Source organism: Taudactylus pleione, unplaced genomic scaffold (assembly GCF_031769625.1).
Source record: "Taudactylus pleione unplaced genomic scaffold, aTauple2 ptg001992l, whole genome shotgun sequence".
Taxonomy (NCBI): domain Eukaryota; kingdom Metazoa; phylum Chordata; class Amphibia; order Anura; family Myobatrachidae; genus Taudactylus; species Taudactylus pleione.
This window is the reverse complement of record NW_028286388.1, coordinates 345,854-359,104: the sequence shown is the minus strand read 5'-3', so window position 1 is coordinate 359,104 and position 13,251 is coordinate 345,854. Positions and strand designations below refer to the sequence as shown.

Genomic DNA, 13,251 nt, shown 5'->3' with positions numbered 1-13,251 from the left:
GTCAGGCGGAGGCTGCGGACACCGATTACTGACAGTTGGTTCCTGACCCCCGCCCTCTCTCCTCCCGCACGGGGGCGTGTCGCAGCGTGAGGATGACAGTAGCCCCGCCCTCTTCGCGGCTCCCAGAGGCCCCGCCTTCCCCTGACACGCCCCGTGGGCGGAGCTGTGTTGGTGAGTGCTCAGGCCTGCCGGCTCCATGCGCCCCGGGACCGGCCGTGGTACCATGAGGAGCGGCTGCAGCTGCGGGGCCGTCCCGGGCCTCCTCCTCCTACTGGCGCTGGGGAGCCGCACCGGGAGAGGTGAGCACCGGGGGCGAGACCGGGCGGGTCATCCCCATCCTTCATCATCATCATTCCCGGAGGCCGGGCTGCCACACTCGGGTTATTCACCGCAGCTCATCCAGCAGCTGCTCCATTGCCCGCATCACCCCTGTCCCCGCCATCTACCTGCCCCACTGCCCCCAGCCCCACTGCCCGCATCACCCCTGTCCCCGCCATCTACCTGCCCCACTGCCCCCAGCCCCACTGCCCGCATCACCCCTGTCACCGCCAGCACCAGCCCCACTGCCCCCACTGCCCCATCACCACTGTCACTGCCATCTACCTGCCCCACTGCCCCCAGTACCTGCCCCACTGCCCCCATCACCACTGTCACTGCCATCTACCTGCACCTGCCCCACTGCCCGCATCACCCGTCACTGCCATCTACCTGTCCCCCCACCACCACTGTCCCCAGCACCTGCCTTCAATGCCCGCATCACCCCTGTCACCGCCATCTACCTGCCCCCACTGCCCCCAGCCCCACTGCCCGCATCACCCCTGTCACCGCCATCTACCTGCCCCACTGCCCCCCAGCCCCCACTGCCCGCATCACCCCTGTCACCGCCAGCACCAGCCCCACTGCCACCCCTGTCTCCAGCACCACTGTCACTGCCATCTACCTGTCCCCCCCACCCCACTGTCCCCAGCACCTGTCCCCACTGCCCCATCACCACCTGTCACTGCCATCTACCTGCCCCCTGCACCTGCCCCACTGCCCGCATCACCCGTCACTGCCATCTACCTGTCCCCCCACCACCACTGTCCCCAGCACCTGCCTCAATGCCCGCATCACCCCTGTCACCGCCATCTACCTGCCCCACTGCCCCAGCCCCACTGCCCGCATCACCGCCAGCACCAGCCCCACTGCCCCCACTGCCCCATCACCACTGTCACTGCCATCTACCTGCCCCACTGCCCCCAGTACCTGCCCCACTGCCCCCATCACCACTGTCACTGCCATCTACCTGCACCTGCCCCCACTGCCCTCATCACCCGTCACTGCCATCTACCTGTCCCCCACCACCACTGTCCCCAGCACCTGCCTCAATGCCCGCATCACCCCTGTCACCGCCATCTACCTGCCCCACTGCCCCCAGTACCTGCCCCACTGCCCCCATCACCACTGTCACTGCCATCTACCTGCACCTGCCCCACTGCCCGCATCACCCCTGTCACCGCCATCTACCTGTCCCCACTGCCCCAGTACCTGCCCCACTGCCCGCATCACCCCTGTCACCGCCATCTACCTGTCCCCACTGCCCCCAGTACCTGCCCCCATCACCACTGTCACTGCCATCTACCTGCACCTGCCCCACTGCCCCATCACCACTGTCACTGCCATCTACCTGCACCTGCCCCACTGCCCGCATCACCCCTGTCACCGCCATCTACCTGCCCCACTGCCCGCATCCCCCACTGTCACCGCCATCTACCTGTCCCCCCACCCCTCCATGCCCCACTGCCCGCATCATCACTATCACCGCCATCTACCTGCCCCCACTGCCCGCATTACCCCTGTCACCACCATCCACCTGCCTCACTGCCCGCATTACCCCTGTCACCGCCATCTACCTGCCCCACTGCCCGCATCACCCCTGTCACCGCCATCTACCTGCCCCCAGTACCTGCCCCACTGCCCTCATTACCCCTGTCACCGCCATCTACCTGCCCCGCCCATCACCACTGTCACTGCCATCTACCTGTCCCCACTGCCCCCCTGTCCCCAGCACCTGCCCCCTGCACCTGCCCCACTGCCCGCATCACCCCTGTCACTGCCATCTACCTGTCCCCCCAGCACCTGCCCCCATCCTGTGCCCCCCCAGTGCCTGCCACACTACCCCAATACCGTGCCCTCAGCACCTGCCCCACTGCGCCTCATCCTGTGTCCCCCCAGCACCTGCCACACTACTCCATATCATGCCCTCAATACCACCCCTTAACCCTAAACACATAAACCTCTTAGTGCCTGTCTTATCCTCCATCCCCAGTTTGTGCCCCTCTCAGCAGCTGTGCCCCCTCTCCTGTGCCCCTGTGGACCATCACTTTCTCCTCACGCTCAGCATGTACCGCCATTATACATTGGCTAATACCTCCGCAGACAATACCCCACTTACTCCCTGGCTCTCTCCCCAGCATTGCCCCCCTCCAGCTGCGAGGAGAACCAGTTCCAGTGCATGAACCAGCGCTGTATCCCCAGCCTGTGGAGATGTGATGAGGATGATGATTGCGCCGATAACAGTGATGAGGAGGGCTGCCGTGAGTTTGGGTTCAGGGGGCACCTGTCATACACTCACCATTTATCTGCCGCTTATCGACCACAGCTGCCGCACAACCTCTTGGGTTACATATATCACCATTGTTATGTGCCAGTGACCTCTCTGCCAGGCTTCCCATAGAGACCAGTGCCACACTGTATGTGTAATGTTATGTGCCACTGACCTCTCTGCCAGGCTTCCCATAGAGACCAGTGCCACACTGTATGTGTAATGTTATGTGCCAGTGACCTCTCTGCCAGGCTTCCCATAGAGACCAGTGCCACACTGTATGTGTAATGTTATGTGCCACTGACCTCTCTGCCAGGCTTCCCATAGAGACCAGTGCCACACTGTATGTGTAATGTTATGTGCCAGTGACCTCTCTGCCAGGCTTCCCATAGAGACCAGTGCCACACTGTATGTGTAATGTTATGTGCCAGTGACCTCTCTGCCAGGCTTCCCATAGAGGCCAGTGCCACGCTGTATATGTAATGTTATGTGCCAGTGACCTCTCTGCCAGGCTTCCCATAGAGGCCAGTGCCACACTGTATGTGTAATGTTATGTGCCAGTGACCTATGTGCCAGGCTTCCCATAGAGGCCAGTGCCACACTGTATGTGTAATGTTATGTGCCACTGACCTCTCTGCCAGGCTTCCCATAGAGACCAGTGCCACACTGTATGTGTAATGTTATGTGCCAGTGACCTCTCTGCCAGGCTTCCCATAGAGACCAGTACCACACTGTATGTGTAATGTTATGTGCCAGTGACCTCTCTGCCAGGCTTCCCATAGAGGCCAGTGCCACACTGTATATGTAATGTTATGTGCCAGTGACCTCTCTGCCAGGCTTCCCATAGAGACCAGTGCCACACTGTATGTGTAATGTTACATAGTATCTCCCATTCCCCATCCGCACCTAACCCCATTGCTCTCTCCCCTCGGTGTCCTGCTGGTATGTGTAATGTTACATAGTATCTCCCATTCCCCATCCGCACCTATCCCCATTGCTCTCTCCCCTCGGTGTCCTGCTGGTATGTGTAATGTTACATACTATCTCCCATTCCCCATCCGCACCTAACCCCATTGCTCTCTCCCCTCGGTGTCCTGCTGGAATGTGTAACGTTACATAGTATCTCCCATTCCCCATCCGCACCTATCCCCGTGCTCTCTCCCCTCTGTGTCCTGCTGGTATGTGTAACGTTACATAGTATCTGCCATTCCCCATCCGCACCTATCCCCGTGCTCTCTCCCCTCGGTGTCCTGCTGGTATGTGTAATGTTACATAGTATCTCCCATTCCCCATCCGCACCTATCCCCGTGCTCTCTCCCCTCGGTGTCCTGCTGGTATGTGTAATGTTACATAGTATCTCCCATTCCCCATCCGCACCTATCGCCGTGCTCTCTCCTCTCGGTGTCCTGCTGGTATGTGTAATGTTACATAGTATCTCCCATTCCCCATCCGCACCTATCCCCGTGCTCTCTCCCCTCGGTGTCCTGCTGGTATGTGTAACGTTACATAGTATCTCCCATTCCCCATCCGCCCCTATCCCCGTGCTCTCTCCCCTCGGTGTCCTGCTGGTATGTGTAATGTTACATAGTATCTCCCATTCCCCATCCGCCCCTATCCCCGTGCTCTCTCCCCTCGGTGTCCTGCTGGTATGTGTAATGTTACATAGTATCTCCCATTCCCCATCCGCACCTATCCCCGTGCTCTCTCCCCTCTGTGTCCTGCTGGTATGTGTAATGTTACATAGTATCTCCCATTCCCCATCCGCCCCTATCCCCGTGCTCTCTCCCCTCGGTGTCCTTCCTGCAGCCGATCTTTATGAATGAATAGGATCACCTCCAACTCAATAGTAGGTGGATATTATCAGATGCAGTCACATGTAACAGACGTGACCAATGGGAAGACAGATTATGTACACACCCCTGACCTGTGTACTAGAGGATGTGGCCAACATTAACCATTACTAATCCTTCAGTGATATTCTGCTCTGTTACTACAGTGATCGCTGTTTAGTCCTCAGCACTGGGGGGTTGTGTTCTGTAGTCACTGTGCTGTCATGTGTCACAGGATGTGTAGCGTGTGGGGCTCAGTGCCCTGTCATACATGTACTGCACTGTCTGGCTACAGGAGGAAGCGTGTCCTGTCATACATGTACTGCACTGTCTGGCTACTGGAGGAAGCGTGTCCTGCTTTGTCATGTGTCACAGAATGTGTAGCGTGTGGGCTCAGTGCCCTATCATACATGTACTGCAGTGTCTGGCTACAGGAGGAAGCGTGTCCTGCTTTGACATGTGTCACAGGATGTGTAGCGTGTGGGCTCAGTGCCCTATCATACATGTACTGCAGTGTCTGGCTACTGGAGGAAGCGTGTCCTGCTTTGTCATGTGTCACAGAATGTGTAGCGTGTGGGGCTCTGTGCCCAGTCATAAATGTACTGCAGTGTCTGGCTACTGGAGGAAGCGTGTCCTGTCATACATGAACTGCAGTGTCTGGCTACAGGAGGAAGCGTGTCCTGCTTTGTCATGTGTCACAGGATGTGTAGCGTGTGGGGCTCAGTGCCCAGTCATAAATGTACTGCAGTGTCTGGCTACAGGAGGAAGCGTGTCCTGTCATACATGTACTGCAGTGTCTGGCTACAGGAGGAAGCGTGTCCTGCTTTGTCATGTGTCACAGGATGTGCAGCGTGTGGGGCTCAGTGCCTTATCATACATGTACTGCAGTGTCTAACTACAGGAGGAAGCGTGTCCTGCTTTGTCATGTGTCACAGGATGTGCAGCGTGTGGGGCTCAGTGCCTTATCATACATGTACTGCAGTGTCTGGCTACAGGAGGAAGCGTGTCCTGCTTTGACATGTGTCACAGGATGTGTAGCGTGTGGGCTCAGTGCCCTATCATGCATGTACTGCAGTGTCTGGCTACAGGAGGAAGCGTGTCCTGCTTTGTCATGTGTCACAGGATGTGCAGCGTGTGGGGCTCAGTGCCTTATCATACATGTACTGCAGTGTCTGGCTACAGGAGGAAGTGTGTCCTGCTTTGTCATGTGTCACAGGATGTGTAGCGTGTGGGCTCAGTGCCCTATCATACATGTACTGCAGTGTCTGGCTACTGGAGGAAGTGTGTCCTGCTTTGTCATGTGTCACAGGATGTGCAGCGTGTGGGGCTCATTGCCCTGTCATACATGTACTGCAGTGTCTGGCTACTGGAGGAAGCGTGTCCTGTCATACATGTACTGCAGTGTCTGGCTACAGAAGGAAGCGTGTCCTGCTTTGTCATGTGTCACAGGATGTGTAGCGTGTGGGGCTCAGCGTCCAGCTGACGCCACCACAACTCCGTCACCGATTAATCTCAGCGTTTGCTTTCAGGCTTTATACGAGCTCATTACAGAACTGGGCTGATGGGTTTTATTCTGATCGTACATGTTAGTTAGCCCCAGTGTTTAGAAGTATCACCCTCCATGAGGATATTACACACATATGAAGACTCACATATACATTAATGAACATTTTTATATTAATTCTTTGTACTGTATTACATTGCTTTTTTTGATACAAATGTGCTAAGTAAATGCATGTATAAATAATCTCTTCATGGCTGTCGCCCCCTCATGTCACCCGTCTGTCTTCCCCTCCCCACGTACTGCCCACCGTGGCACATAACCTGTGCCATCAGCCGGTGTTGCCCATGTGGTATTATGACTGTATGTGCGGCAGTGGTTATATATACCGTGTGTCCCATGTGCGGCAGTGGTTATATATAGCGTGTGTCCCATGTGCGGCCGTGGTTATATATAGCGTGTGTCCCATGTGCGGCAGTGGTTATACATAGCGTGTGTCCCATGTGCGGCAGTGGTTATACATAGCGTGTGTCCCATGTGCGGCAGTGGTTATACATAGCGTGTGTCCCATGTGCGGCAGTGGTTATACATAGCGTGTGTCCCATGTGCGGCAGTGGTTATATATAGCGTGTGTCCCATGTGCGGCAGTGGTTATATATAGCGTGTGTCCCATGTGCGGCACTGTGTGTGTGAGTGTGTGTATGTGTATATGTGTGTGTATATATATATATATATATATATATGCGTGTCCCGTGTTGCGTATATTATGTTCTGTTTGCGCTGTTTATGTACAGTGTAAGGGGCTGCGGTCCTCTTCTTGCACCATATACATAGAGGATGATAATAATATAACATGTTAGGTAGTACCGGTAATAGCCCCATCTCTACTGACCTTGGTGCCTCATATAACAATGAGTATTAAGCTAATCTTAGACCTGGGAGTACCAACGTCAGAAATCTCACTGTTCAATCATGTATCATGGATTGTGATTTTGGGCGAGATGTATCAAACCTTTGAGAGATATAAAGTACCAACCAATCAGCTGCTAACTGTCATTTTTTCAAACAGAGCCTGTGAAGTAAGGGGGTATTCAGTTGTTTCTTGGGCACCCTGCGCCTGACGGAGTAATTAAATTGTTCAGACACGAATACCTTGGGCGCCCATTATTTCCGCTCACCCTTTCCCGAGGTGGCGAGCAGAATGTAGGAAATGTCTGGATATTAGCACGTTTTCCTGGTTTAGTCGGGTGTAGCCGCTTTACATGACTAAACACGGCCCCACAAACCATTGATTATCTCCCCATGTAAAGTGACGGGTGACAAGGCGCAAGAGGACGCGCTAAAATCCCCCCCTCCAAGCTGATTGGTTAGTACTCTCCACTTTACCTCGCTCCAAAGCTCAATACATCTCCCCCTTTATCTGAGAACCACCTGAGAGAACTGGAAAGTCATTACTCCTGCTAGGCTAAAACAACATGCCGTGAGCCGCAGTGTCCCGCGGGTGGGAAAAGGTGCAGTGCAGCGCTCACCGCATACGCACGCCATCTAGTCACAGTGAGTGGGGAGCTTGGGGGCAGCCCAGCATGTCCGTAAGTGCTAGGCACACCCAAGAGTGTTGAGAAGGGGCGTGTCTTAAGGGCACATCCCTTTTCTTGTGGCCACACCCCCTTCAGCGTGCGTTAGAGTGCACCTTCTATGGCTGGCGCCCTGCCCCACGCTGGACCTAGAATGAACACGATCTATAGAGGCATTTTATAAATATATATTGTTTGGATGCCATAAAAAAGTAGACTATCCCTCTTAGAAGCAGAACATTAGTTCCGGGGCTGCAGGTAACTTTATATCCTTTTATTTTACCACTAAAATAAGAGCGGAGGCTGAGGCACGTGCTGCAGCTACTGTAATACAGCCCTGTGTAACCCTACTGCCTAATATACATGTATGTGGTGATACAGAGACCTAATATACATGTATGTGGTGATACAGAGACCTAATATACATGTATGTGGTGATACAGAGACGTAATATACATGTATGTGGTGATACAGAGACGTAATATACATGTATGTGGTGATACAGAGACCTAATATACATGTATGTGGTGATACAGAGACGTAATATACATGTATGTGGTGATACAGAGACGTAATATACATGTATGTGGTGATACAGAGACGTAATATACATGTATGTGGTGATACAGAGACCTAATATACATGTATGTGGTGATACAGAGACCTAATATACATGTATGTGGTGATACAGAGACCTAATATACATGTATGTGGTGATACAGAGACCTAATATACATGTATGTGGTGATACAGAGACGTAATATACATGTATGTGGTGATACAGAGACCTAATATACATGTATGTGGTGATACAGAGACGTAATATACATGTATGTGGTGATACAGAGACCTAATATACATGTATGTGGTGATACAGAGACCTAATATACATGTATGTGGTGATACAGAGACCTTTATCGTAGTATCTGGAATGATGGTAAAAAAAAAAATCTTGATATTAATAAATAATATTTTCCCCCGTATATATTTGGTTAACGTGTGATGTGATTTGTGTTGCAGACTGGATGACTGTATAGAGCTGTGACCGGTTATAGTGCAGGGAGAGGGGACAGCGGGATGTTAAGCTGAATTACTAATGTGTGATGACTGATGTGATTTGCGTTGCAGACTGGATGACTGTATAGAGCTGTGACCGGTTATAGTGCAGGGAGAGGGGACAGCGGGATGTTAAGCTGAATTACTAATGTGTGATGACTGTGATGTGATTTGCGTTGCAGACTGGATGACTGTATAGAGCTGTGACCGGTTATAGTGCAGGGAGAAGGGACAGCGGGATGTTACACTGAATTACTAATGTGTGATGACTGTGATGTGATTTGTGTTGCAGACTGGATGACTGTATAGAGCTGTGACCGGTTATAGTGCAGGGAGAGGGGACAGCGGGATGTTACACTGAATTACTAATGTGTGATGACTGTATATAGCTGTGACCGGTTATAGTGCAGGGAGAAGGGACAGCGGGATGTTACACTGAATCACTAATGTGTGATGACTGTGATGTGATTTGTGTTGCAGACTGGATGACTGTATAGAGCTGTGACTGGTTATAGTGCAGGGAGAGGGGACAGCGGGATGTTACACTGAATTACTAATGTGTGATGACTGTGATGTGATTTGTGTTGCAGACTGGATGACTGTATAGAGCTGTGACTGGTTATAGTGCAGGGAGAGGGGACAGCGGGATGTTACACTGAATTACTAATGTGTGATGACTGATGTGATTTGCGTTGCAGACTGGATGACTGTATAGAGCTGTGACCGGTTATAGTGCAGGGAGAGGGGACAGCGGGATGTTAAGCTGAATTACTAATGTGTGATGACTGTGATGTGATTTGCGTTGCAGACTGGATGACTGTATAGAGCTGTGACCGGTTATAGTGCAGGGAGAAGGGACAGCGGGATGTTACACTGAATTACTAATGTGTGATGACTGTGATGTGATTTGTGTTGCAGACTGGATGACTGTATAGAGCTGTGACCGGTTATAGTGCAGGGAGAGGGGACAGCGGGATGTTACACTGAATTATTAATGTGAGATTTGCTTTTCCCCATCTGATCACATTAATTACTTTTGGGCACCAGGATCTGAGTGCTGCTGTCTTCATGCAGAAATGTGACTGTGAGTGCTGTTTATCTATATCCGCTAGGCGTGCGCTTATCTGACGCAGGTATCAGTTCTCTCATCAGTGTCCAGTAGGAGCACATATAACGTTGTGGTGATGAGTAATTTGTCTTATTTACAGTATAATGCTTAGTACTGTTACATTCTTATGTATTATATATATACCTCCTGTGCCCATAGGTAGCTTAGTACTGTTACATTGTGATGCTGTGTAATATGTGTGATATATAATCCTCCTGTGCCCATAGATGGCTTAGTTCCGGTACATTGTGATGCTGTGTAATATGTGTGATATATAATCCTCCTGTGCCCATAGATGGCTTAGTTCCGGTACATTGTGATGCTGTGTAATATGTGTGATATATAATCCTCCTGTGCCCATAGGTGGCTTAGTTCCGGTACATTGTGATACTGTGTAATATGTGTGATATATAATCCTCCTGTGCCCATAGGTGGCTTAGTTCCGGTACATTGTGATGCTGTGTAATATGTATGATGTATAATGTATATACCTCCTGTGCCCATAGGTAGCTTAGTACTGTTACATTGTGATGCTGTGTAATGTATAATGTATATACCTCCTGTGACCATAGGTAGCTTAGTACTGTTACATTGTGATGCTGTGTAATGTATAATGTATATACCTCCTGTGCCCATAGGTAGCTTAGTTCTGGTACATTGTGATGCTGTGTAATATGTGTGATATATAATCCTCCTGTGCCCATAGATGGTTTAGTTCCGGTACATTGTGATGCTGTGTGATATGTGTGATATATAATCCTCCTGTGCCCATAGATTGCTTAGTTCCGGTACATTGTGATGCTGTGTAATATGTGTGATATATAATCCTCCTGTGCCCATAGGTGGCTTAGTTCCGGTACATTGTGATGCTGTGTGATATATAATCCTCCTGTGCCCATAAGTAGTTTAGTTCCGGTACATTGTGATGCTGTGTAATATGTGTGATATATAATCCTCCTGTGCCCATAGGTAGTTTAGTTCCGGTACATTATGATGCTGTGTAATATGTGTGATATATAATCCTCCTGTGCCCATAGATGGCTTAGTTCCGATACATTGTGATGCTGTGTAATATATAATCCTCCTGTGCCCATAGGTAGTTTAGTTCCGGTACATTGTGATGCTGTGTGATATATAATCCTCTTGTGCCCATAGATGGCTTAGTTCCTGTACATTGTGATGCTGTGTAATATGTGTGATATATAATCCTCCTGTGCCCATAGATGGCTTAGTTCCGGTACATTGTGATGCTGTGTAATATGTGTGATATATAATCCTCCTGTGCCCATAGATGGCTTAGTTCCGGTACATTGTGATGCTGTGTAATATGTGTGATATATAATCCTCCTGTGCCCATAGATGGCTTAGTTCTGGTACATTGTGATGCCGTGTAATATGTGTGATATATAATCCTCCTGTGCCCATAGGTAGTTTAGTTCCGGTACATTATGATGCTGTGTAATATGTGTGATATATAATCCTCCTGTGCCCATAGATGGCTTAGTTCCGGTACATTGTGATGCTGTGTGATATATAATCCTCCTGTGCCCATAGATGGCTTAGTTCCGGTACATTGTGATGCTGTGTAATATGTGTGATATATAATCCTCCTGTGCCCATAGATGGCTTAGTTCCTGTACATTATGATGCTGTGTAATATGTGTGATATATAATCCTCCTGTGCCCATAGATGGCTTAGTTCCGGTACATTGTGATGCTGTGTGATATATAATCCTCCTGTGCCCATAGATGGCTTAGTTCCAGTACATTGTGATGCTGTGTGATATATAATCCTCCTGTGCCCATAGATGGCTTAGTTCCGGTACATTGTGATGCTGTGTGATATATAATCCTCCTGTGCCCATAGATGGCTTAGTTCCGGTACATTGTGATGCTGTGTGATATATAATCCTCCTGTGCCCATAGATGGCTTAGTTCCGGTACATTGTGATGCTGTGTAATGTGTGATATATATTCCTCCTGTGCCCATAGATGGCTTAGTTCCTGTACATTATGATGCTGTGTAATATGTGTGATATATAATCCTCCTGTGCCCATAGATGGCTTAGTTCCTGTACATTGTGATGCTGTGTAATATGTGTGATATATAATCCTCCTGTGCCCATAGATGGCTTAGTTCCGGTACATTGTGATGCTGTGTAATGTGTGATATATAATCCTCCTGTGCCCATAGATGGCTTAGTTCCTGTACATTGTGATGCTGTGTAATATGTGTGATATATGCCCTCCTGTGCCCATAGATGGCTTAGTTCCTGTACATTGTGATGCTGTGTAATATGTGTGATATATAATCCTCCTGTGCCCATAGATGGCTTAGTTCCGGTACATTGTGATGCTGTGTAATATGTGTGATATATAATCCTCCTGTGCCCATAGATGGCTTAGTTCCTGTACATTGTGATGCTGTGTAATATGTGTGATATATAATCCTCCTGTGCCCATAGATGGCTTAGTTCCGGTACATTGTGATGCTGTGTAATGTGTGATATATAATCCTCCTGTGCCCATAGATGGCTTAGTTCCGGTACATTATGATGCTGTGTAATATGTGTGATATATAATCCTCCTGTGCCCATAGGTAGTTTAGTTCCGGTACATTATGATGCTGTGTAATATGTGTGATATATAATCCTCCTGTGCCCATAGATGGCTTAGTTCCGGTACATTGTGATGCTGTGTGATATATAATCCTCCTGTGCCCATAGGTAGTTTAGTTCCGGTACATTATGATGCTGTGTAATATGTGTGATATATAATCCTCCTGTGCCCATAGATGGCTTAGTTCCGGTACATTGTGATGCTGTGTAATATGTGTGATATATAATCCTCCTGTGCCCATAGATGGCTTAGTTCCGGTACATTGTGATGCTGTGTAATATGTGTGATATATAATCCTCCTGTGCCCATAGATGGCTTAGTTCTGGTACATTGTGATGCTGTGTAATATCTGTGATATATAATCCTCCTGTGCCCATAGATGGCTTAGTTCCGGTACATTGTGATGCTGTGTGATATATAATCCTCCTGTGCCCATAGATGGCTTAGTTCCGGTACATTGTGATGCTGTGTAATATGTGTGATATATAATCCTCCTGTGCCCATAGATGGCTTAGTTCCTGTACATTATGATGCTGTGTAATATGTGTGATATATAATCCTCCTGTGCCCATAGATGGCTTAGTTCCGGTACATTGTGATGCTGTGTGATATATAATCCTCCTGTGCCCATAGATGGCTTAGTTCCAGTACATTGTGATGCTGTGTGATATATAATCCTCCTGTGCCCATAGATGGCTTAGTTCCGGTACATTGTGATGCTGTGTAATGTGTGATATATAATCCTCCTGTGCCCATAGATGGCTTAGTTCCGGTACATTATGATGCTGTGTAATATGTGTGATATATAATCCTCCTGTGCCCATAGATGGCTTAGTTCCTGTACATTGTGATGCTGTGTAATATGTGTGATATATAATCCTCCTGTGCCCATAGATGGCTTAGTTCCGGTACATTGTGATGCTGTGTAATGTGTGATATATAATCCTCCTGTGCCCATAGATGGCTTAGTTCCGGTACAT

General features: G+C 49.4%; 1 protein-coding gene across 2 annotated transcripts in view; it reads left to right on the top strand.

Moving 5' to 3' along the window:
* Positions 1 to 141: 141 nt before the first annotated feature.
* The window catches only part of LRP8 (LDL receptor related protein 8), a 188,166-nt gene continuing 175,056 nt past the window's right edge, over positions 142 to 13,251 (top strand). The window contains exons 1-2 of one of the 2 annotated variants that reach the window (XM_088465557.1): positions 142 to 299; positions 2,454 to 2,576. In XM_088465557.1, the coding sequence (XP_088321683.1) occupies positions 197 to 299; positions 2,454 to 2,576 (226 nt within the window). In that variant the 5' untranslated portion in view covers positions 142 to 196. The remainder of the gene's footprint in view (positions 300 to 2,453; positions 2,577 to 13,251) is intronic. The other variant, XM_088465558.1, reaches the window with a different exon arrangement.